The sequence below is a fragment of the Neopsephotus bourkii genome, unplaced genomic scaffold (genome assembly GCF_033783945.1).
Source record: "Neopsephotus bourkii isolate Nb327-2 ecotype Australia unplaced genomic scaffold, CSIRO-AGI_Nbou_v1 NB_857, whole genome shotgun sequence".
Lineage (NCBI taxonomy): Eukaryota > Metazoa > Chordata > Aves > Psittaciformes > Psittacidae > Neopsephotus > Neopsephotus bourkii.
In genome coordinates this window covers 315954-339728 of record NW_026901353.1, presented here as the reverse complement: position 1 = coordinate 339728, position 23775 = coordinate 315954, and the positions used below count along the sequence as shown (strand labels likewise).

Below are 23775 nucleotides of genomic sequence, written 5' to 3'. Positions count from 1 at the left end.
CCAATCATTCCCAAATCCCTTCCCAGCGCCCCATGCGGATCTTCGTCAACGACGACCGGCACGTGATGGCCAAGCACTCGGCCGTGTACCCGACGCAGGAGGAGCTGGAGGCCGTGCAGAACATGGTATCCCACACGGAGCGGGCCCTCAAAGCCGTCTCCGACTGGATCGATGAGCAGGAGAAAGTGAGCGGGGAGCAACCCGAGCCGGAGTCCATGGAGACGGCGCCCGAGGAGGAGAACAAGGAAGGGGGGTAAGGAGCAGGCGTGGCAGGGCTGCAGTTGGAGCTGAGGGCATCTTCTTGTGTGGATAAGTGCAAATCCAGGTGGAAAAGGTGTTTTCCCTCTTTGTGGAATGAGGAGGGATTGAGGCTTCCGGCGTGGAAGCACTGATTCCCGTTTGGGTGTAGTGAGCTCCATGCAACCTGTGTGATCCTTCTGCATCTCCACCCCGGCGTTGTGCTTCCCACTGGATTCTTCCCACCCCATAACCGTCCCCGTGTATCCACAGGGATCAGAAAGCCACGGAGCAGCTGACCAGGACCCTGCGGGGAGTGATGCGCGTCGGGCTGGTGGCCAAAGGCCTCCTGCTGAAAGGGGACTTGGATCTGGAGCTCGTGCTGCTCTGCAAGGATAAACCCACCACGGAGCTCCTGGAGAAAGTAGCTGACAACCTCGGAGTCCAGCTTGCTGTGAGTGTTGGGATGGGAAGATGCTGATGGTGTCCATGGCATGGAGCATGGAATGGTTTGGGAAGGGAGCTTAACCCACTTCCTCCCAGCCCCTGTGTCCAACCTGGCCTTGAACACTGCCAGGGATGGGGCAGTCCTCCTCAGGGCTCAGTCCAGCTTGTGCTGGTGTTGCCCTAACTCAAGGGTAGAACCTTGCCCATGGCCTTGTTGAGCACCATCAGGTTTCTGTGGTCCCACTTTTCCAACCTGCCCAGGTCCCTCTGGGAATTACCCTGGAATTCCCTTGTTATCTTCAGTAGCTGCATCTCTGTTCTGGGCCTTGCTGTGTGTTGGAGGTGGTGTTGGGAGGGTACTGGCTAAGAGCCCCCATCCCCTTGATCAAGAGCCTCCATCCCCTTGACCAGGAGTCTCCATCCCCTTGGTTATAAGCTGCCATCCCCTTAGTCAAGAGCCTTCATCCCCTTGACCAAGAGCCTCCATCCTCTTAATCACGACCCTCTATCCCCTTCCCTAAGAGCCTCCATCCCCCTGGCCAAGAGCTGCCATCCCCTTAGCCAAGAGCCTCCATCCCCTTGACCAAGAGCCTCCATCCCCTCAACCAAGAGCCTCCATCCCCTTGGTTATAAGCTGCCATCCCCTTAGTCAAGAGCATCCATCCCCTTGGCCAAGAGCCTCCATCCCCTTGACCAAGAGCCTCCATCCCCTTGATTATAAGCTGCCATCCCTTTAGTCAAGAGCATCCATCCCCTTGGCCAAGAGCATCCATCGCCTTGATCAAGAGCCTCCATCCCCTTGGTTATAAACTGCCATCCCCTTAGTCAAGAGCATCCATCCCCTTGGTTGAGAGCCTCCATCCCCTTGACCATGCCCCTCCATCCCCTTGACCATGCCCCTCCATCCCCTTCAGGCTATTACTGAAGACAAGTACGAGATAATCCAGTCCGTCGGCGACGCCGCCATCGTCATCAAGAACACGAAGGAGCCTCCGCTGACCCTGACCATCCACTTGACCTCCCCGGTGGTCCGGGAGGAGCTGGAGAAGCAGCTCGCCGGAGGTAGGGCGCTGCCGCCGGCGCCGCACGCTCCCGGTGCCACCGCGCCGCCCAAGCTCTCTGCCGCTTCTGGCCGAGCGGCGCCAAGCCTGGAGGGCTCCAGCTCCACGTTCCCCTCCAGGGAATGCGCTTCCGAAGGCGAGCAGCAGCTTCCAGGCGGGATTGTGCTCCTTTCCTTTTGAGTTTGAGCCTTTCTTTTCCCCCCCTTCACTTTGGGCCTTTTAGTTCTCTTTTGACGTGTTCATCTGGTGGTAGTCTCGTGCCGTACCCAGCCATTAGCGGCCTCCGCAGGGACATGAAAAGACCTAAAACCAGCTCCAGTTTAAGAACCAAACCTGACCAAAAAACACCTCGAAGGCTTCTTGTTCCATGAGTTGCATGTACCTGGAATTGGGTGTTCCACCACGGTTTGTGTTGCAGCAAGAATTGAGGGCTGCTCCGGGCCTGGATCCGCTCAAGGCCGGAGCAAGCGACGATGATGCAGAGTTTTGGATAAAGTTAGCTTCCCTTCTCCACTCTCCCAGTTCCCTTTGGAATGGCGAGTCCCAGCCGGCGTTTTTCCGCGCCGCCGGAGCACGGTGTGTGCCTTAGCCTTATCTAAAACCCTGGCCTTCAGCGCCGTGACGGCGTCTCCAGTTTTGCTGCAGCACAGACCGGGGTGGGGGGCCGGTGTCGTTGTGCTCCATTGCCTTGTCGTTGGGTTTGATTTGCTGCCAAAAAAAGCCTTCTAGTTTGTCCGTTTTAGGGACGCTGGACCTTTGACCAACAGGACGCTCTCTGTCACGGGCTGGGGCCGGGGCAGCCAAGCCTCAACGGGCGGAGGGGTCCCCTCGATCCTCGCACATCCCCTTTTCCCCCCCTCATTCCACCCCCTGTCCCCACAAAGCAACGCTCTGGATGCAGAGCTGGGGGGCTCCTTGGAAGTTCCCCTTCCATTGCTCCATGATGCTCATTGGAGCCATGGTGTGTCCCCCCCCTTCACCTTTTCCCACTCCTCCTCCCGGCCTGGCTGAGCATCGCCCCGCTCTGCACTTTTAACACGGGGGGAGCGGAGCCATCCTCCCAGAGTGCAGGATCCAAGCGAGGATCTAAAGCAGGATCCTTTGGGAGCCCCGACTGCCCGTTGAGGAGCTGCCTCGTCCCCTCTCCGCCTGACAGAACCCCCTTGGTCAAACCGTGCCTTGTCTTCTTATTCCATCCACGACTAGAAACGCTATCAGTCACCGACTCCCCGGACGTTCTGGACAGGCAGAAATGCCTTGCTGCCTTGGCGTCACTGCGGCACGCCAAGTGGTTCCAGGTTTGCATTTTGTTCTTCTATTTGTCTTTTAAGTAGCAAGTTTGTCAGACTCTGGTTGTTGGTTTTTGTTTTTTTAAGGGGCTAACTCTCGGCGTTTCTTTTTTTCCTTTTCCTTTTGGATCTATCATCCTTTTTTTGGTTGTTTTTGTTCTGTTTTAACATCCGATGGTAGTTTAGAGGCGCCGAACGCGGCGCCTGGCGCCGGGGCACTTGCTAAAGAAGCACTTTGAGCGAGTTAAACGTTCGGAAGGAACCTTTGTTTAAAGGGTAGCTGCTGCTTTGGGTTTAAAAATGTCACTTTATCACCTCGCACACGTTTCTAGTAAGGTGTCCCCGTCCCCAACCCCGTGTCCCCGTCCCCCCCACCGGCAAAGCAGCACCGCACGAGCGAACGGGAGCACCGGAGCCTTGGCTCAGGGTGCTTCTGCCTCTGCTTCCGCCTCCAGGCCAGGGCGAACGGGCTCAAGTCGTGCGTCATCGTGATCCGAGTGCTGCGGGACCTCTGCACGCGGGTTCCGACCTGGGCTCCGCTCCGGGGATGGGTGAGTCCCCGGGGATGGAGCCGCAGCCGGGCGGGAGCGGGGCTCATGGCCCTAGGGGGTTGGTTTGGAGGTGTAGGGAGAGGTTGGTGCCTGTGGATCGATCACGATAGTCACAGGTTCATGTGGACTGATCGATACCTGTAGTTACAGGTTCATACATACCGACTGGTAGATACAGTTACAGGTTTATACGTGCCGACTGATAACCTATAGATACACATTCATACGTGTTGATTGATACCTATAGTTACAGGTTCATACCTACTGATTGGTAGATACAGTCACAGATTTATACATACTGATTGATACTTGCAGATTCATACATACTTATTGATAGATACAGATTTATACATACCGATTGATAGATGTAGTTACAGGTTTATGCGTGCTGATTGATAACCTATAGTTACACATTCATACGTGCTGATTGATACCTATAGTTACAGGTTCATACCTACTGATTGGTAGATGCAGTTACAGATTTATACATATTGATTGATACTTGCAGATTCATACATACTGATTGATTGATACAGATTTATACATACCGATTGATAGATGTAGTTACAGGTTTATACATGCTGATTGATACCTATAGTTGCAGGTTCATACCTACTGATTGATAGATACAGTCACAGATTTATACATATTGATTGATACTTGCAGTTACGGATTCATACATACTCTTTGATACAGTTACAGATTTATACATATTGATTGATAATCGATAGTTACACATTCATACATATTGATACCTGTAGTTACAGGTTCATACCTACTGATTAATAGATACAGTTACAGATTTATACATATTGATTGATAACCTATAGTTACACATTCATACATATTGATTGATACCTGTAGTTACAGGTTCATACCTACTGATTAATAGATACAGTTACAGATTTATACATATTGATTGATAACCTATAGTTACACATTCATACATATTGATTGATACCTGTACTTACAGGTTCATACCTACTGATTAATAGATACAGTTACAGATTTATACATATTGATTGATAACCGATAGTTACACACTCATACATATTGATTGATACCTATAGTTACAGGTTCATACCTACTGATTAACAGATACAGTTACAGATTTATACGTATTGATTGATAACCTGTAGTTACACATTCATACATACTCATACCTATAGTTACAGGTTCATACATATTGATTGATAACCTATAGTTACACATTCATATGTATTGATTGATACCTATAGTCACAGATTCATACATATTGATTGATCTAGTTAGAAGTTTATGCATATTGATAGCTATAGTTATAGATTCATATGTATATATTTATACCTACAGTTACATATTCATACATACTGATTGACAGAAGTTTATACGTATCAATAGCTATAATTATACATTCATATGCATTGATTTATACCTGTAGTTACAGATTCATACATATTGATTGATAGACAGAATTACAGATTTATACATATTGATTGATAGATACAGTTAGATTCATACATATCGATTGATACAGAAGTTTATACATATCGATTGATAGGTGTTGTTACAGATTTATACATATTGATCGATCTAGTTAGAGGTTTATACATATCAATAGCTATAGTTATAGATTCATATGTGTTGATTGCTACCTATAGTTACAGATTCATACATATTGATTGATAGACATAATTACAGATTCATATGTATTGATTGCTACCTATAGTTACTGATTCATACATATTGATTGGTAGACATAGTTACAGATTCATATGTATTGATTGCTACTTATAGTTACAGATTCATACATATTAATTGATAGACATAATTACAGATTCATATGTATTGATTGATATTTGTAGTTAGATTCATACATATTGATTGATACAGTTACAGATTTATACATATCAATAGCTATAGTTATAGATTTATATGTATTTATTGCTACCTATAGTTACAGATTCATACGTATTAATTGATAGACATAATTACAGATTCATATGTATTGATTGATATCTGTAGGTACAGATTCATACATATTGATTGATACAGTTACAGGTTTATACATATTGGTAGGTATAGTTATAGATTCATACATATTGATTTATACCCATAGTTACAGATTTATACATATTGATTGATAGATATGGTTAGATTTATACATATCAATTGATATAGTTACACATGTATACATATCAACACCTATGGTGTTGATTGATATCTGTAGTTAGGTTTATACATATTTTCTGGTAGATATAGTTACAGATTTATATATATTGATATCTATAGTTACACATTTACACATATTGACTGATACCTGTAGTTAGGTTTAGAAATATTGATAGATACAGTTACAGACGTATATATATTGATATCTATAGTTACACATTTATATAGATTGACTGATACCTGTAGTTAGGTTTATACATACTACGTGGTAGATACAGTTACAGGTTTTTATATGTATATATATTTATATATATTGACATCTATAGTTACACATTTATACATATTGTTACTTACAGTTAGATTTTTATTTATCAGTTGATACAGATTAATACATATCGACAGCTGTAGTTGAAGATTCAAACATACTGATTGATACCTGTAGTTAGGTTTATACATATTAAGTGATAGATATAGTTACAGATTTACATATATTGATGTCTATGGTTACGCATTTATACATATTGATTGATAGCTGTAGTTAGGTTAATACATATTAGTTGATATAGTTACAGATTTATATATATTGATATCTATAGTTACACATTTATACATATTGATTGATAGCTGTAGTTAGGTTAATACATATTAGTTGATATAGTTACAGGTTTATATATATTGATATCTATAGTTACACATTTATACATATTGATTGATAGCTGTAGTTAGGTTAATACATATTAGTTGATATAGTTACAGTTTTATATATATTGATATCTATAGTTACACATTTATACATATTAGTTGATATAGTTACAGTTTTATATATATTGATATCTATAGTTACACATTTATACATATTAATTTATATTTATAGTTACTTATAGTTACAGGTTTATACATATTAATTGATACAGTTCCAGATCTATACATATTGATTGATTTAGTTACAGATCCATACATATTGATTGATATAGTTCCAGATTTATATATGTTGATATCTGTACTTACAGATTTATACATATTGATATCTGTAGTTACAGATCCATATGTATTGATTGATACCTATAGTTAGATTTATACATACTGATTAATAGATACAGTTACAGATTTATACATAATGATATTAATAGTTACAGATTTATACATATTGATTGATATTGTTACAGATTTGTGCATATTGATATCTGTAGTTACAAATTTACACATACTGATTGATAGATACAGTTACATATTTATACTTATTGGTTTATTCCTATAGTTACAGATTCATATGCATTGATACCTAGAGTTACAAGATTTAGGCGTATTGATTGCTCTCTGTGGTTACAGATTTATACAGACTGATGGATATCTGTAGCAACAGTGTCATACTGATTTCTATATGTAGCCAGAATCATTGAATCCCGAGCTGGTTTGGATTGAGGCCCATCCACTCCCAGCCCTGTGCCATGGGCAGGGACCCCTTCCACTAGAGCAGGGTGCTCCACGTCCAACCTGGCCTTGAACCCAGCTTCTCCAAGCTAGAGATTGATACCTATATACATATATGTTGATGTGTTATAGCAAGGCTTGGGCTGGAAGGGACCTTAAAGATGCTCCAGCTCCCATGTATATGGTGCAGCCAACGCTTCTACCCTTTAAGCCGTGCATCCAGCGCGGATGGCGTGAGTTGTGTGCCCAGCTCCCAACCTCTCTCCGGTGTAAACCCCTCTGTGCTTGGCGAGCCTGAAGCAGCTCCTGCTCCCCCCCCGTTGCTCCTCAGCCCCTCTCCAACCTTCTCTTTTCCCCAGCCTCTGGAGCTGCTGTGCGAGAAATCCATCGGCACCGCCAACCGGCCCATGGGAGCCGGCGAGGCCCTGCGGAGGGTGCTGGAATGCCTCGCCTCGGGAATCGTCATGCCAGGTGAGCCCCTCCTCTGCGTTCCCCTTCCAAAGCGGTGTGGCCTTAGCCCTTGAGCCCATCCCTCCTCCTCCGGGCGGGCAGCTTAGATGGGGAGCTCAGCAAAAGCCCTGTGGTCCCCTCAGCATCACGGAGGGGCCCGGAGCCATCACCTCAAAACCACCACCCCCCATTCCCCATATAGAGAGGTTCCAGCTTCTGACCTTTTGGTTCCGTAAGCGGTGGTGAAGCAGCTCCACTGCGACCTGTGCGTGGTAAATAGCCCAGGCGAGCGTCACGATGGACGGATCATGTTGGTCCGTGTTCTTGGAGTGTTGCTTGATGCCAAGGGAATACTTAGTTTAGTTTCTTTAGCAAACACCAGGATAATTCTCTGCATATCTTCCTTGTTTCCTGCCTTCAGATGGTTCTGGTATTTATGATCCTTGTGAAAAAGAAGCCACTGATGCTATTGGGCATCTAGACAGACAACAAAGGGAAGATATCACACAGAGTGCTCAGGTATAGTTTTGACTCCAGATGTTACCCAAACTTAACTCAGTTCAACTGACTCCCCCCTTGGCTCACGGTAGAGTCGCTCTTTAACATCCTTGTCATCTCTAGTGGAGTAAAACAACTGCTGAAGGGGGTCCCACGCCGCTGAGGTCTTGGTAGCTTGGCCAACCAGAAGCATAAGCCGCAGGGTTTAAATAGTGACTTGGACCAGGACCTGCCTTTGGGGTCCAAAACCCACCCGAATCCCAGAGAAGTCCTATTTAAACTGCTGAGGATGTCGGTGTAGGGGGGGGTAGAATGGTGCTGTGCAGGGAACAAGAGGCCAGCGCCGCCGCCTTGCGCCTCCCACTAACAGCCCCTTTTCCCTCTTTGTAGCACGCTCTGAGACTTGCTGCTTTTGGCCAACTGCACAAAGTCTTGGGGATGGACCCCCTCCCTTCCAAAATGCCCAAGAAACCAAAGAACGAGAACCCCATTGACTACACTGGTAGGTACCCAACCCCATGAACCCCCCATCCCCATCCCCATGGCGCCTGCCACAGGATGCTGAAGGTGGGGGGGGTTTCTTCCCATTGCCACAGTCCAGATTCCTCCCAGCACCACGTACGCCGTGACCCCCTTGAAGCGCCCCATGGAAGAGGATGGGGAGGAGAAATCACCCAGCAAAAAGAAGAAGAAGATACAGAAAAAAGGTATTGAGCTAACGAGAGGTAGGTGCTAAAGGGATGCCCAGGGTTGGGGTTAGGGTTAGGGTTAGGGGCACGTTGGGAAGGCTGGAAACGGGGGGTCCGGATGTGTGGGTTTGGGACACCTTGATGGTGTCGGGTTCAAAGTGAAGCTGTCACCAGGATGGGAACGGGATTGGGTGTGGGATCGGTTGGGATGGGGGAAAGAGGGGGACCAACAGCCACCAACGTCCCCTTCCCCTTCCTCCCTGCTCAGAGGAGAAGCTGGAACCGCCGCAGGCCATGAACGCGCTCATGAAGCTCAACCAGCTCAAACCGGGCCTCCAGTACAAACTGGTCTCTCAAACCGGGCCCGTTCACGCCCCGATCTTTACCATGTCCGTGGAGATCGACGGCAGCACCTTCGAGGCCTCGGGGCCTTCCAAAAAGACAGCCAAGCTGCACGTGGCCGTGAAGGTGAGGACCGGAGCCGGGGGAAGGCATCACCGGGGGTGCCGAGCACCGAGAGCGCATCCGAGGGATGCTGAGCGCTCACCACACCGCGGTCCTCACGGTCCATGCCCCCCTCTCCCCCTCTGTGCCCTAGGTATTGCAGGACATGGGGCTCCCCACCGGCGTGGAAGGCAAGGAGGCCGGGAAGGGCGATGAATCGGCCGAGGAGAGCGAACAGAAACCGGTGGTGGTCGCTCCTCCTCCCGTGGTAGAAACGGTGGCGACGCCGGCGGCCGCTTCTCCGCCTTCGGATCAGAGCGCTGAGGTGAGCGCGGCCCCACTGCTCCCTCCCATTCACAGCATCACAGCATCATCACACTGTGTTAGAGATGGGAAGGGAGCTCATGAGCTCACCCAGTCCAATCCCCCTGCAGAGCAGGAGCACCCAGATAAGGTTACACAGGAATGCATCCAGGTGGGTTTGGATGTCTGCAGAGAAGGAGACCCCACAGCCTCCCTGGGCAGCCTGGTCCAGTGTTCTGTCACCTCACTGAGAAGGAGTTGAAGTGGAACCTCTTGTGTTCCAGTTTGCACCCATTGCCCCTTGTCCTATCATTGGTTGCCACTGAGAAGAGCCTGGCTCAATCCTCGTGACACTCCCCCTTTATATATTTATATACACTAATAAGGTCACCCCTCAATCTCCTCTCTCCAAACTATAGAGACCCAGCTCCCTCAGTCTCTCCTCAGAAGGGAGATGCTCCACTCCCTTCATCATCCCAGTTGCCCTGCGCTGGACTCTCTCCAGCAGGTCCCTGTCCTTCTTGAACTGGACCCAGTATTCCATATGGGGTCTCACCAGGGCAGAGTAGAGGGGAAGGAGGACCTCTCTCGCCCTACTAACCACCCCCCTTCTAATGCACCCCAGGATGCCACTGGCCTTCTTGGCCACAAGGGCACGAAGGGCATTCCCATGGGATGAGGTTGGATGGCATCATGGGAAGGGGCTTTTGCTCCAAGGCCGGGTTTATAGGAGGTCAGGACCTCGGGAGAGCGTATTCCAAGGGTTCTTCCTTTGGGATTGGAGCCATAGGACAAGGGGTGATGGGTTCCAACTGAAACAGGGAGGTTCAGGATGGAGAGAAAGGGAAGCTCTTCCCTGTGAGGGTGCTGGGACACTGGGATGTGCCCAAGGAAGTTATGGATGCTCCATCCCTGGCGCTGTCCAAGGCCAGCTTGGATGGAGCCTTGGGTACCACGGTCTGGTGCGAGGTGTCCCTGCCTCTTGGAAGCGGATGCTCTTGAGCTCCTTTCCAACCCAGCCCAGTCTATGGTGGTTCCCAAGGTTTGGAATCAGCTTTTGGGCAGACAAAAGGCTCACCCCAGCTTCTCCCCTTGCAGAACGTGAAGCAGCAGGGACCAATCCTGACCAAGCACGGCAAGAACCCGGTGATGGAGCTCAATGAGAAGCGGCGCGGGCTCAAGTATGAGCTCATCTCCGAGACGGGGGGCAGCCACGACAAGCGCTTCGTCATGGAGGTGAGGGGGGACCCCATGGGCCTGTCCCTTCCATAGGAACTCCACTCCATTAGGGAACGGTTTGGGATCTCCCAAGGGATGCGATGTTTCCACCCCATTGGCTCAAAGCCTCCTCCATCCTTTGAACCCTCCCAACCTCTTCCATTGTCTGTGTCGTGCTCCCTTGACCCACGGTGGCAGCTCCTGCTCCTTGCCCTTCAATGGGTTCATCCCTTTCCCAAGGTGGAAGTGGATGGGCAGAAGTTCCAAGGAGCCGGTTCCAACAAGAAGGTGGCCAAAGCCTACGCCGCGCTGGCCGCCCTGGAGAAGCTCTTCCCCGATGCTCCGGTGCCCATCGAGCAGAACAAGAAGAAAAGAGCCCCTGTGCCCACGAGAGGGGGGCCCAAATTCGCCGTCAAGGTCAGTGCATCCATGGCACATGATGGGGGGGGTGGGTTTCATCCTGCTCTGGGGTGGGAATGGGTCAAGGCATGGAGGGGAAGCGGGGTCTCCAAGGGCTTGGCACCACGAGCACCGCTTGGGAACGGGCCTTGATGGCTCCCTTTGGAAGCATCCCTTTGGAAGCTCCCTTATCCCATGGGATGCTCCCTGGTGACCTCTGTGTGTGTCTCCTCCCTGCAGCAGCACAACCCCGGCTTCGGGATGGGAGGCCCCATGCACAACGAGGTGCCCCCCCCACCCAACATGCGCGGCCGAGGCCGAGGGGGCAACATCCGAGGCCGAGGGAGAGGCCGGGGGGGCTTCGGGGGCAACCACGGGGGCTACATGAATGCAGGTGAGACCTTGCCCCCCCCCAGGGCCCTGGGTCCCTTCCCAGTGGTATTCCAGGGAATCCCAGCCTGCTTTGGGTGGGAAGGGCCCTTCGAGCTCATCCATAGCCATGGACAGGATGCTCCGAGCATCAGTCCTTGCCATTGCTCCATCCTCATTTGTAGCCCCAGGAGCCTCATTCCCACTTTCCAGCCGCATTCCCTCTCCTCTTCCCACATCCACAAACCCTTTTCCCACTTCCATTGCCTTCCTTTTAACCCTGGTCTCCCACCACAGGAGGCGGCTATGGGAGCTATGGTTACGGAGGAGGCAACTCAGCCACCGCCGGCTATAGTAAGTGCCTTTTGCTCTTCCACCCCCACTTCCCAGTCCCCCGTCCCCCCCATAAACTGGGACCAGTTCACATTTCCCTGCTTTGGGAAGCTCTCGGCCACGCTTTGGAATGGGTTTTTTTACCCCCTTTTCCCAATTGGATGCACAAGGAAGGAGGCATCACTGGGGGTGACAGGAGCAGAGGTGGCCCTGGGGAGGGCTCTGTCTCTTCACTTGACTCCTCCTCCTTTTGGGTCTTCCTAAAGCATCCCCCCCAAAAACCCAGCTTTTCCCTTCAATCCCATCCAATTCCAAAGCCCAAAGTCCTGGGAGCGCTCCCAGGGCTGCTCCGGTGCCATTGGAGCCGGCACAACCGGGGTGGTTTGGCTTGGGGTTTGCCATGTTCCAATGGGGAATCCAGCAGGGTTTTGGGATGCTTGGATGGGGTTTTCCAAGCCCGAGGCCCATCCTTGCTGTTCTTCGTCCATGGAAAGCATTCCATGGTTTATCCCTGTTGGCTTCATTCCCGGTTGGGTTTGCATCTGATTGGAGCCTTGCCCTCATTGCCAGCCCCTCGGGTTAACGTGGGATCCTGTTCACGGAGGGCTTGGGAGCATCCAATGGGATTGGCACCGTGCTTCCCATCCCGACCCAATGAACATGGGGGCTCCGGGGCTGATGCCAGGGGACTTTGGCAAAGGAGCCCTTTGTGAACGCCAAAGGGGAGCGTTCAAAGCACCAAATCCCAGGGGATGCGGCAGCACCGGGATCGGGAATGGCAGGGAGAGAGGCCCTGCTTCCATCATTGGGATGGGGTGCCAGGGGCTCACTGGGCCTCGGTGGCTCAAGGAGGACCTCAGAGCTCCATTTATGGAGCTCTTCCTTTAGGAAGAAGGGTCCAAGGTGGGAAGCGGATCCTCTCCTTCAATCCATGGTGCTGGATGGCTGGATCGATCCTTGCCTTGGATGTGGGGATGCCAGAACCCCACAAGGAAGCATTGGTGCCAATGGGAAGATGGGAACATCTCCACTGGCCCTTCCCGCTTGGAATGGGGCCGTGCTGCTTTCACCCCTTGCTCCTGGAGCAGCCTCACGAGGGCCAGGGATGGGATGCGTTGCCCATCACAGCACAACCACGTGTGAAGAGGGAAGAGCATCGCAGCATCCTATGGGATGCAGCGGGAAGGGATGGGGCAATCCCAAAAGGAAAACAAGCCATTTCCATGCTCCCGCACCAAGGTTTTCCTGTGGCCAACATCCCTGCTTCCAAGGTCCATTGTGGACCCTGCTGCTGGTGCCTTGGACCCATTGGAAGATGCCTGTTGGCTTTCCACCATGGAGTCATCTCCCATCAACACCAAGGCTCAGCTTTGCCAACCCCACTGGAAGGCTTTTCCCTGCACCATTCCCATTGGGATAACTCCAGGCTGCCCCATCAGGACCCCCAACCCCATTGCTCAGTGTGGGAATGAGCTCCCTCCATCGGTCCAACCCCATGGACCTTAGGGGGTCATTTAACCCTCCATGGGGCTGGAGATTGGGAATACCCCCCCTCACCCCCACCCCGTGGCATTCCCAACCTATGGAACCTTTTGGTGCCTCGGGGCTGACCCTGTCCTCTCTGTTCAGGCCAATTCTACAGCAACGGCGGCCACAGCAACTCGGGCAGCGGCGGCGGCGGCTCCGGTGGCTCCGGTTACGGCTCCTACTACCAAGGGGGGGACAACTACAACTCCCCAGTGCCCAAGCACGGGGGGAAGAAGCAGCAGCACGGGGGGCAGCAGAAGGGCTCCTACGGCTCCGGGTACCAGGCCCATCAGGGCCAGCAGCAGCAGGCCTACAACCAGAACCAGTACGGCGGCGGTGGTGGCAACTACGGCCCGCCGCAGGGCAAGCAGAAGGGCTACAACCACGGGCAAGGGAATTACTCGTCCTACTCCAACTCGTACAACTCGCCCGGAGGGGGAGGCTCTGATTACAGCTACGAGAGCAAATTCAGTGAGTAAAGGAAGGGGGGGATCCATAGGGAATGGGGGAAGAGTTGGGATGTGTGGGAATAGGGGTTGGGGCCGGAGGGATGGGATATAGGGGAGCAGAGGGGCGAGATGCAGGGTGAAGAGTGGGATGCAGGCAGTGGGGTGGTGGCTGCCCCACCATTGGGCTCTATGGGGATGGTTTAGGGAGCAGATGGGGGAGATGCAGGGTGAAGAGTGGGGTGCAGGCAGTGGGGTGGTGGCTGCCCAACCATTGGGCTCTATGGGGATGGTTTGGGGAGCAGAGAGGGGAGATGCAAGGTGAAGAGTGGGATGCAGGCAGTGGGGTGGTGGCAGCCCCACCATTGGGCTCTATGGGGATGGTTTGGGGAGCAGAGAGGGGAGATGCAAGGTGAAGAGTGGGATGCAGGCAGTGGGGTGCTGGCGGCCCCACCATTGGGCTCTATGGGGATGGTTTGAAAGCAGAGGATGGAGATCCAGGCTGGAAGTACCAGGGATGAGTGGGATGCAGGCAGTGGGGTGGTGGCTGCCCCATTGCTGGGCTCTATGTAACCTATATGGGGTGAAGCCTCCCCCAGAGCCCTTCACAGCCCCTTTTCCCCCCTCATCCCCATTCCATGTGCTTGGATGCTCTTCTCCATTGCATTGAGGCGGAGGAGGCCACCAAGTGATGCTGATGGGGGGAACCAGAGCAGGGAGAACCCCCCCCCCAGTTTTGGTGCTCACCACATTGCCCCCCCTTTCCCTCCCGGCCAGGTTACGGCAGCAGCGGCCGCGGTGGCAACAACTACTCCGGTGCTTCCTACAACACGGGCGGCTACGGGGGGGGCTCGGGGGGCGGCGGCTCCTCCTACCAAGGTAAGCAAGGTCAGTACCACGGCATTCCCGGGATGCTGCCCGCTTCCCATCCACATTACAGGGATGGGATGGGATGGGATGGGGATGGGGATGGGGATGGGGATGGGATGGGATGGGATGGGACGGGATGGGGATGGGGATGGGGATGGGATGGGATGGGATGGGACGGGATGGGGATGGGGATGGGGATGGGATGGGATGGGATGGGACGGGATGGGGATGGGGATGGGGATGGGATGGGATGGGATGGGACGGGATGGGGATGGGGATGGGGATGGGATGGGATGGGATGGGACGGGATGGGGATGGGGATGGGGATGGGATGGGATGGGATGGGACGGGATGGGGATGGGGATGGGGATGGGATGGGATGGGATGGGAGCGATGCCGTCGCTCAGCCCCGCGCTCACCGGGAGCATCCTTATCCTTCCAGGTGGATATTCCTCCCAATCCAACTACAACTCCCCCGGCTCCGGGCAGAATTACAGCGGCCCCCCCAGCTCCTACCAAGCTTCCCAAGGTGGCTACGGCAGGAACGACCACAGCATGAGTTACCAGTACAGATAGAGCCCTCCGGAAGAGGCGTGTTCCCACTTCCTGGAACGAGGGAAACGTCACCCCCTTTCCCCTTCCCCCCCCCTTTTATTTTTGCCCCCCGTTCCCATGTTGCCGTGCTCCCTTTCTGTGCTCCCACCACCGAGGGTCGAGTGATCCCGTTCGTAGCTGTTCCCATCGGGCCTCACTGGATCGAATGGGGTCTCGGTTGCCGTTTGTCACCGGAGGGATGCCGATTGAGGATTAATTATTATTAATTATTATGGTTACCCGAGGGGGGTTTTCTTTGTCGTCGTCGTCGTCGCTGTCGGGAATCCCATCCGAGCCCGGTTTCCCTTTTTTAACCCCATTGGCAAAGGTGGCCCCGGCTCTTGAGCCCGCGACGGAGGTGGCCCCGTCACCCGCCGGCGCTTCTGTGCAGTGAGTCCCAGCAGCTTCTGCTTTGTCTCTTTAAGGCTTTAGTGCTCCAGTTTTAGAAGTGGGAAGGGTCGGGAAGGAATGGGATAGGGATGGGAAAGGGATGGGAATGGGATGGGGAAGGGGGGGTTTAATCCGCCCGCATCCCGCGGGAAGCACGCTGAATGTAGATGAATAAACACCCCCAACCTGACACCGACGCCTCCCCCTTCCTCACCCCCCCCCCTCCTTCCTCTTGGGAATGTGCTGCCTTGAATGACCCAAACCTCTTGGATTTGAGACCAAATCTTAACCCCCCCCCCCCGCCTTCTTTTTGCCTCTGGGAAGCCCTCAAGGAAGCACCCAAGAACCGGCTCCTCCGGGTGGTGAGCTCCAACCCGGCGCTGCGGTGTCAGGCAGGGCGTACGGCACAGCCCACATCCGCAGGACGCCGCAGCAACGGCAATGGGGCAGCTTGGCCACCCGCATATAGGGCTTAAAAGGAATCAGCCCCCCCCACACCCCATTGACCCCACGGCATCACCGGCGCGGTTCAGTCTCCTCGCACCTCCCTTTGGCCTCTTGGAAGCGCGGCCAAAGCTCCAGCACCTCCTTGGCGGGGTAGCGGTGGACCATGACGGCGCGGGCGAAGCGGCACGGCTCATAGGGGATGCGTCCCATGGAGAAGGCCCCCCAGGGGCCGGCGGTGACGGCGACGCCGAGGGCGCGGAGGCAGATGCCGACGAAGGCGTCTTCCATAGGGACGAGGGGCAAGGTTTGCGCCGCGGCGTAGACGCCGGTGGCGGCGTCGCCGGAGAGGACGTAAGCCGGGCCGGCGCAGTACGGCGGGTACGTGGCGTTGGGGTACACCTCATAGGGCACGTACCACTTGGAGGCCTTGCTCCGGATGGGGCCCGTGTGCCGGTACACGTAACCGGTGGCGAAGGCGGTTTTTGGTGGCACCAGCAAGCGCCGGGTCAAGTAATGGAGGTTGAGGAAGACGTCGGCGTCGGCCTTCATCACGTAGGTGGCGTTGGGGCAGTGCTTGCTCACCCATTCCATGCCCATCAGCGTCTTCAGCGTGAGGTTGGTGTAGGTATCCAGGAAGTCCTGCTGGATGAGGTCGCCGTATTCCCGGTTTTCCTCGCCCAGCACCGGCGCCAAGGCATCGGCGAACACCGGATGGACGCCGAGGAGGAAGAGGCGCACGATGGAGACCCCCGGCACCGAGCTCTCGTTACCCCACGTCCGACGGATGCAATCCCGGCTCCCGGTGTCCTCCGGTGCCGTCGCTACCAACAGCACCAGGAAAGGCGCCCGCTCCCGGCACTTATGGGGCTGGTTGAGGAGGAACCGGTACGGGTGCGGATACGGCGGCCGTAGAGGGTGCCGGGGGGCAACCGCGGCGTTCCCGGATGGAAGCAACGGGATCCTTTGCCATTGGAATGCCGCGGAGGGCAGGCCCGGCGCCACGGTGACGGGCTCCTCGGGCCTCTGCCGCAGCCTCACCAGTGCCACCAGTGCCACCAGTGCCGGCAGCAGCAGCAGGCGAGGGTTCGGCTGCCACTTCATGGTAGGGATCTGCCTGTGGGGGACACCAGCACCTCAGTACCCCCCCCCCCCCCAATGCCCTTCACTGTAGCACTGATGCCATAAAGGGGGGAGGGGGGGTCTAGCCCATTCCCAACCAGTTAAACCAGTAAAACCAGTTAGGGTCCCTACAGCACCATAGCAGCCATAGGGCTCAGAGTCCAATGCTGCCGGGTTCAGCCCCAGGCTGCATCTTCCGGCCCTTCCCAGGCACTCCCAGTTTCCCCAGGGGCTGTCCCAAGTGGCTCCCAGTTACTCCCAGTGGCTCCGGGCCCCCCTGGGTGCTGCTCCCAGCCCTTCCCAGTCACTCCCAGTTATTCCAGGTGCTATTCCCACCTCTTCCCAGTCACTCCAGGCTCCTCCAGGCACTATTTCCGCCTCTTCCCTTTCATTCCCAGTAGCTCCAGGCTCTCCCAGGTGCAGCTCCCAGCCCTTCCCAGTTGCTCCAGGCACTATTCCCACCTCTTCCTGGTCACTCCCAGTCACTCCAGGTGCTATTCCCACCTCTTCCCAGTCGCTCCAGGCGCTATTCCCACCTCTTCCCAGTCATTCCCAATCGCTCCAGGCTCCTCTGGTTGCAGCTCCCAGTCACTCCCAGTCCCTCCCAGTCCCTCCCAGTCACTCCCAGTCCCTCCCAGTCCTTCCCAGTCCCTCCCAGTCTCTCCCATTCCCCCTCACCTGCGGCCGGGGCCGGAGCTGCCGCTGGTGCTGACGCGGCCGTGGCCACCCCACCCTGTCCTCAAACTTCCTCCTGCGCCCCACTCGACCTGTGGGGCCTGCCCCACCCCGCTATGGGGCAGAGGTGGGTCCATGACCCCCCCGCATCCGGCTATGGGGCAAAGGTGGGTTCATGCCCTCCCCCATCCCTCTATGGGGTAAAGGTGGGTCCACGTCCCCCCCCACCTTGCTATGGGGTAAAGGTGGGTCCATGCCCCCCCTGCATCCAGCTATGGGGCAGAGGTGGGTCCACATCCCGTCCCCCCCATAGGGCAGAGGTGGGTCCATGCCCCCCTCCACCTCGCTATGGGGCAGAGGTGGGTCCACGCCCTCCCCCCCCCACATGGGGCAGAGGTGGGTCCATGCCCCCCCCACCTCGCTATGGGGCAGAGGTGGATCCATGTCCTTATTTAGCCCCCCCCCCAGCCCCACAAGCTGCTGTTCCCACCAAGCACCTTTATTGTGATCCCCCCCTTAAAAACCCATTAAAATAGTAAAAAACCCCAAAAACACTTAAAAAAACCCAGATGGGGGAGGGGGAGGGGTGGGGGTCCCCGTTATTCCAAGGGGATCCCCGCAGCCTCCAGCGCCTCCTGGACCCACAGGGGGACCCGTGCCCCATAGCGGGCGCTCAGGAAGCTCCGCACGAACTGCGGGAAGCGCTGCTCCAGGATGCTCTGGCGGATGGAGGCCATCAGGGAGAGCTGGGGGGGCACGGGGGGGTTAATAAGGGGCGACCCTCCCCATAGAGCCCCCCATAGACCCCCTCCATAGATTCCACATAGAACCCCCATAGACCCCCTCCATAGATTCCACATAGAACCCCCATAGACCCCCTCCATAGACCCCCATAAAACCCCATAGACCCGCATAGATCCCCTCCATTGACCCCCCAGACCCCTCCATAGACCCCCTCCATAGACCCCTCCATAGACCCCCCCATAGCCCCCCTCCATAGACTCCCCCATAGACCCTCTCCATAGACCCCTCCATAGACCCCCCTATAAATTCCCCCCATAGACCCCCCCATAAAACCCCATAGACCCCCTCCATAGACCCCCCTATAAACTCCCCCCACAGACCCCCCATAAAACCCCAGACCCCCCCTATAGACCCCCCCATAAACCCCACCCCATAGCCCCCCAATGGCCCCGCCCACCCCCGTGGCCCCGCCCCCCGCACCTGATAGGCTATGTTGTGCACGGTCAGGTGATGCAGAGCCGCGGGCTCCGTGCGGAGCAGGGCGTGCAGATAGGCCCGGCTGTACCTGGGGGGCGGAGCCCACGCACCTTCAGCACCCCCTTTGGGACCCCCCGTTTTTGAGACCCCCCCCCTCTATGGGACCCCCCCTTTGTGGGACCCCCTTTTATGGGACCCCCCCTTTATGGGATCCCCCTTTATGGAACCTGCACTTTATGGGACCCCCACTTTATGGGACCCCCCTTTATGGGAACCCCCCTTTATGGACCCCCCTTTATGGGAACCCCTTTATGGGACCCCCCCTTTATGGACCACCCCTTTATGGGACCCCTTTTATAGGACCCCCACTTTATGGGACCTCCCCTTTATGGGACCCCCCCTTTATGGGACCCCCACCTTTATGTGACCACCCCACCGTTATGCACCCCCCCATTTATGTGCCCCCCTTTATCTGCCCCCCACCTTTATGTTCCCCCCACCTTTATGTGTCCCCCCTTTATGTACCCCCCATTTATGTGCCCCCCCATTTACATCCCCCCCTCACCGCTGGCACGTGGGGCACGTGCACCCCTCGTCTATGGGCCGGAAGTCCTTGGCGTACCCCCGGTGCCTGAGCTGCAGCGACCCCCCCGGCACCAAGGCAGATCCAAACCGCTATGGGGCAGAGCAATGGCGTTCACAACGGGGGGGGGTCCCCCCATTCTATACCCCCCCAAACCCCCTCTTATCACAGACCCAAACCGCTATGGGGCAGAGCAATGGCGTTCACAACGGGGGGGGTCCCCCTATTCTATACCCCCCCAAACCTCCCCTTACCACAGACCCAAACCGCTATGGGGCAGAGCAATGGCGTTCACAACGGGGGGGGTCCCCCTATTCTATACCCCCCTAAACCCCCTCTTACCACAGACCCAAACCGCTATGGGGCAGACCAATGGCGTTCACAAGAGGGGGGGTCCCCCCATTCTATACCCCCCTAGACCCCCCCTTACCACAGACCCAAACCGCTATGGGGGGTCCCCCCATTCTATGCCCCCCCAAACCCCCTCTTACCGCCGTACGCGTGGGGAAGACGCAGTCGAACATGTCACAGCCCAATGCAACGCACACCACCAGGTCAGTGGCGTAGCTATGGGGGGGAGCAATGGGGATCACATAAGGGGGTACACACACACACCCCCCAATATTGCCCCCATTGCCCCCCCATAGGGACCTACCCGACGCCCATGAGGTAGCGGGGCTTGTCCCGGGGCAGGCGCTCGGTGCTGAGCTTCACCATGCGCCAGAAGCTGCCCTTGTCCTCCCCCCCGCTCAGGCCCCCGATGGCGAAGCCGGGCACGTCCCGGAGCATCATTGCTGGGGGGGGGGTAAGGGGGGGTTTAATCCTGTACCCCCCCCCCCCCCATACGTGAGGGGGAGAAGGGGAGGAGGAAGAGATGGGGATGGGGAGGAGGAGGAGGAGGAAAAGGGGGATGAAGATGAGGAGAAGGAGGAGGAAGATAATGAGGAGGGGGATAGGGATGGGGATGAGGATGGGGATGGGGATGGTAATGGGGGATGAGGATGGGGATAAAGATGAGGATGTGGATGGGAATGAGAATAGGAATGAGAAAGAAGGTAGGGATGAGGATGGGGATGAGGATGAGGATGAAGATAGGGATGAGGGATGAAGATGGGTATGAGAATCAGGTTGGGGATGAGGATGAGGGTGGGTATGGTAATGGGGAATGAGGATAGGGATGAAGATGAGGATGTGGATGAGAATGAGAATAGGGATGAGGATGAGGATGGGGATGAGGATGAGGATGGGGATGAAGATGAGGATGGGGATGGGGATGGGGATGGGGGATGACGATGGGGATGGGGACGGTGGATGGGGATGGGATGGGGATGGGGATGGGGATGGGGATGATGGGGCTGGGATGGGATGGGGATAGGATGGGGATGGGGATGGGGATGGGGATGGGGGGATGGGGATGGATGGGGATGGGATGGGGATGGGGATGGGGATGGGGATGAAGGGGATGAGGATGGGGATGGGGATGGGGATGGGGATGGGGATGGGGGATGGGATGGGATGGGGATGGGGATGGGATGGGGGATGGGGATGGGGATGGGGATGGGATGGGGGATGGGATGGGGATGGGGATGGGGATGGGGATGGGGATGGGGATGGGGATGAGGATGGGGATGGGGATGGGGATGGGATGGGATGGGGATGGGGATGGGGATGGGATGGGATGGGGATGGGGATGGGGATGGGATGGGGATGGGGATGGGGATGGGATGGGATGGGGATGGGGATGGGGATGGGGATGGGGGATGGAGGATGGGGATGGGGGATGGGGATGGGATGGGGATGGGGATGGGGATGGGGATGGGGATGGGATGGGGATGGGGATGGGGATGGGGATGGGGATGGGGATGGGGATGGGGATGGGGATGGGGATGGGGATGGGGATGGGGATGGGGATGGGGGAGATGTGGAGATGGGGATGGGATGGGGATGGGGGGGATGGGGATGGGATGGGGATGGGGATGGGGATGGGGATGGGATGGGGATGGGGATGGGGATGGGGATGGGGATGGGATGGGATGGGGATGGGGATGGGGATGGGATGGGGATGGGATGGGATGGGGATGGGATGGGGATGAGGATGAGGATGGGGTGGGGATGGGGATGGGGATGGGGATGGGATGGATGGGTGGGATGGGATGGGATGGGATGGGGATGGAGGGATGGATGGGATGGATGGGGATGGGGATGGGGGATGGGATGGGATGGGATGGGGATGGGATGGGGATGGGGATGGGGATGGGGGGGATGGGATGGGATGGGGGATGGATGGGGATGGATGGGGATGGGGATGGGGATGGGGATGGGATGGGGATGGGGATGGGATGGGATGGGGATGGGGATGAGGATGGGGATGGGGATGGGGATGAGGATGAGGATGGGGATGGGGATGGGGATGGGGATGGGGATGGGGATGGGGATGAGGATGAGGATGGGGATGGGGATGGGGATGGGGATGGGGATGGGGATGAGGATGAGGATGGGGATGGGGACAGGGATGGGGATGCAGATGAAGGCCCCGGTACCTTCCAGGCACTGCTCCCTCAGCTCCGGGTCCAGCCCCCCCTGGATGATGGCGAAGAGGTTTTGGCGCTGGGGGTTGCGGTTGGCGGCGATGCAGCGGTCGAGCCAACGCACAGACCTGGGGGGGGGGGCACACATATGGGGGTCCATAGGGGGGTCCATTGGTCCATATGGGGGGGTTATGGGGGGGGTCCCCACCTCTTCATGGCCTCCTCAACACGTGGCCCCGTCGTGGTGCTGCTCACGACATCATCCAACTGCATCACGATATCGGCGCCTGCGGATGGGGGGGGTTAACATGGGGGTACCCCCCCATTATGGGGGTGTTTTAGGGGGGTCCCCCCCCTCTCCAAGCACTCACCCAGAGCGTTCTGGATCTCAATGGACTTCTCAGGGGTGAGCAGGATCTGTCCCTCCCCATAGGGGGAATGGAACAGGACCCCCTCCTCTGTCACCTCCGACAGCTGCGATAGGGAAACCATTTGGAAGCCACCACTGTCCTGGAGGGGGGGAAAGGGGATTTTAATGGGGGATGACGATGACACCCCAATATTGGAGCCCATAGGAAGGGGGTCCTGGGGGTGCCCCCCCCCATGTTCCTCACCGTTAGGAGGTTGTGGGGCCAGTCCATGAAGCCGTGGAGGCCGCCTGCGCGCTCCACCAGCTCCGGGCCCTGTATGGGGGGGACCGCGTTACACCGGCAATGGGGACGGGAGGGAGGGCGGGCGGGCATGGGGACCCGGGGGAGCTCGGAGGGGCATGGGGGCGGAGCTACCAAAGGGGCGTGGAAGCGAAGGGGGAGTGGCCTCGCCGAATAGAGCCCTCCCATTGGCGGCGGGCGGGCACCAGGACCCGGGGGAGCCGCGAGGGGTCTGGAGGCGGAGCTACAAAGGGGCGTGGTCATCACGACTAAAGAGGGCGTGGCCTCGCCAAACAGACCCTCCAGGGGGTTGGGGGCGTGGCCACGCTGAGGATGGAGGCGTGGTCTTCCCAGGGGGCGGAGCATGCCGGTTCCCCCCCCTCCCTCCGTGCTTACCGGCCGCGTGCCCAGGTGATAGGCGTTGCCGAGGCAGAGGCGGCAGCCGAGCGCTGCGAGCTGCGCCGCCGTGATCCCCTTGGCGGTGCCGCGGGTCCCCACGGGCATGAAGGCCGGGCAGGGCACGGAGCCGTGCGGCAGCCGCAGCTCCGACACCCGGGCCCGGCTCCAGCCGCACTCCGCCACCACCCGTAATAACGGAGCCGAGCTGGGCCCCGCCGCCGTGGGCGCCGCCATCTTCCCGCTAAGCCACGTGAGCAGCGCTTCCGGCCGCAGGTGGCCGTAACCAGGGGCAACGCGGCCGCCATCTTGCGGCCTGGGCAACCCCGGTCTCTGCCCGCCCCGTCCCGAGGGGGGGACCGGGCCCTAAACACCCCCCCCTCCCCCGGGCCCTGCCTCATCCCGGTCCCTTTGAGGAGGAAAAGCAAAATAGCCAATCAGCGGGCGAGGATCGCTGAT

The 23775-nt window shown here is 55.9% G+C and overlaps 3 protein-coding genes across 7 annotated transcripts; 1 reads left to right on the top strand and 2 right to left on the bottom strand.

The window, feature by feature from the left end:
- ILF3 (interleukin enhancer binding factor 3) lies at nt 1-15307 on the top strand. 5 transcript variants are annotated; one of them, XM_061356536.1, is made up of 18 exons: nt 1-253; nt 511-691; nt 1599-1746; nt 2952-3043; nt 3490-3585; nt 7527-7638; nt 8039-8136; nt 8506-8617; nt 8712-8822; nt 9073-9272; nt 9403-9573; nt 10650-10787; nt 11010-11186; nt 11412-11562; nt 11835-11891; nt 13500-13868; nt 14621-14731; nt 15156-15307. In XM_061356536.1, the coding sequence occupies exons 1-18, from the start codon at nt 33-35 to the stop codon at nt 15287-15289; spliced, it is 2679 nt and encodes an 892-aa protein (XP_061212520.1). In that variant the 5' UTR covers nt 1-32; the 3' UTR covers nt 15290-15307. The 5 variants fall into 5 exon arrangements, with proteins under 5 accessions (XP_061212520.1, XP_061212519.1, XP_061212517.1 ...); XM_061356535.1 differs by having other exon boundaries at nt 11409-11562; XM_061356533.1 differs by having other exon boundaries at nt 8712-8840.
- Nucleotides 15308-16213: 906 nt separating this feature from the next.
- Nucleotides 16214-17245, bottom strand: LOC133213911 (beta-1,3-galactosyltransferase 2-like). Its single transcript, XM_061356504.1, has one exon. The coding sequence runs from the start codon at nt 17243-17245 to the stop codon at nt 16214-16216; it is 1032 nt and encodes a 343-aa protein (XP_061212488.1).
- Nucleotides 17246-18515: 1270 nt separating this feature from the next.
- QTRT1 (queuine tRNA-ribosyltransferase catalytic subunit 1) lies at nt 18516-23615 on the bottom strand. The gene is made up of 10 exons (XM_061356547.1): nt 23317-23615; nt 22885-22953; nt 22642-22780; nt 22479-22557; nt 22283-22398; nt 20398-20536; nt 20234-20309; nt 19725-19834; nt 19163-19247; nt 18516-18684 (listed from the first exon to the last, which is right to left on the bottom strand). The coding sequence occupies exons 1-10, from the start codon at nt 23551-23553 to the stop codon at nt 18538-18540; spliced, it is 1197 nt and encodes a 398-aa protein (XP_061212531.1). The 5' UTR covers nt 23554-23615; the 3' UTR covers nt 18516-18537.
- Between the last annotated feature and the right edge of the window lie 160 nt (nt 23616-23775).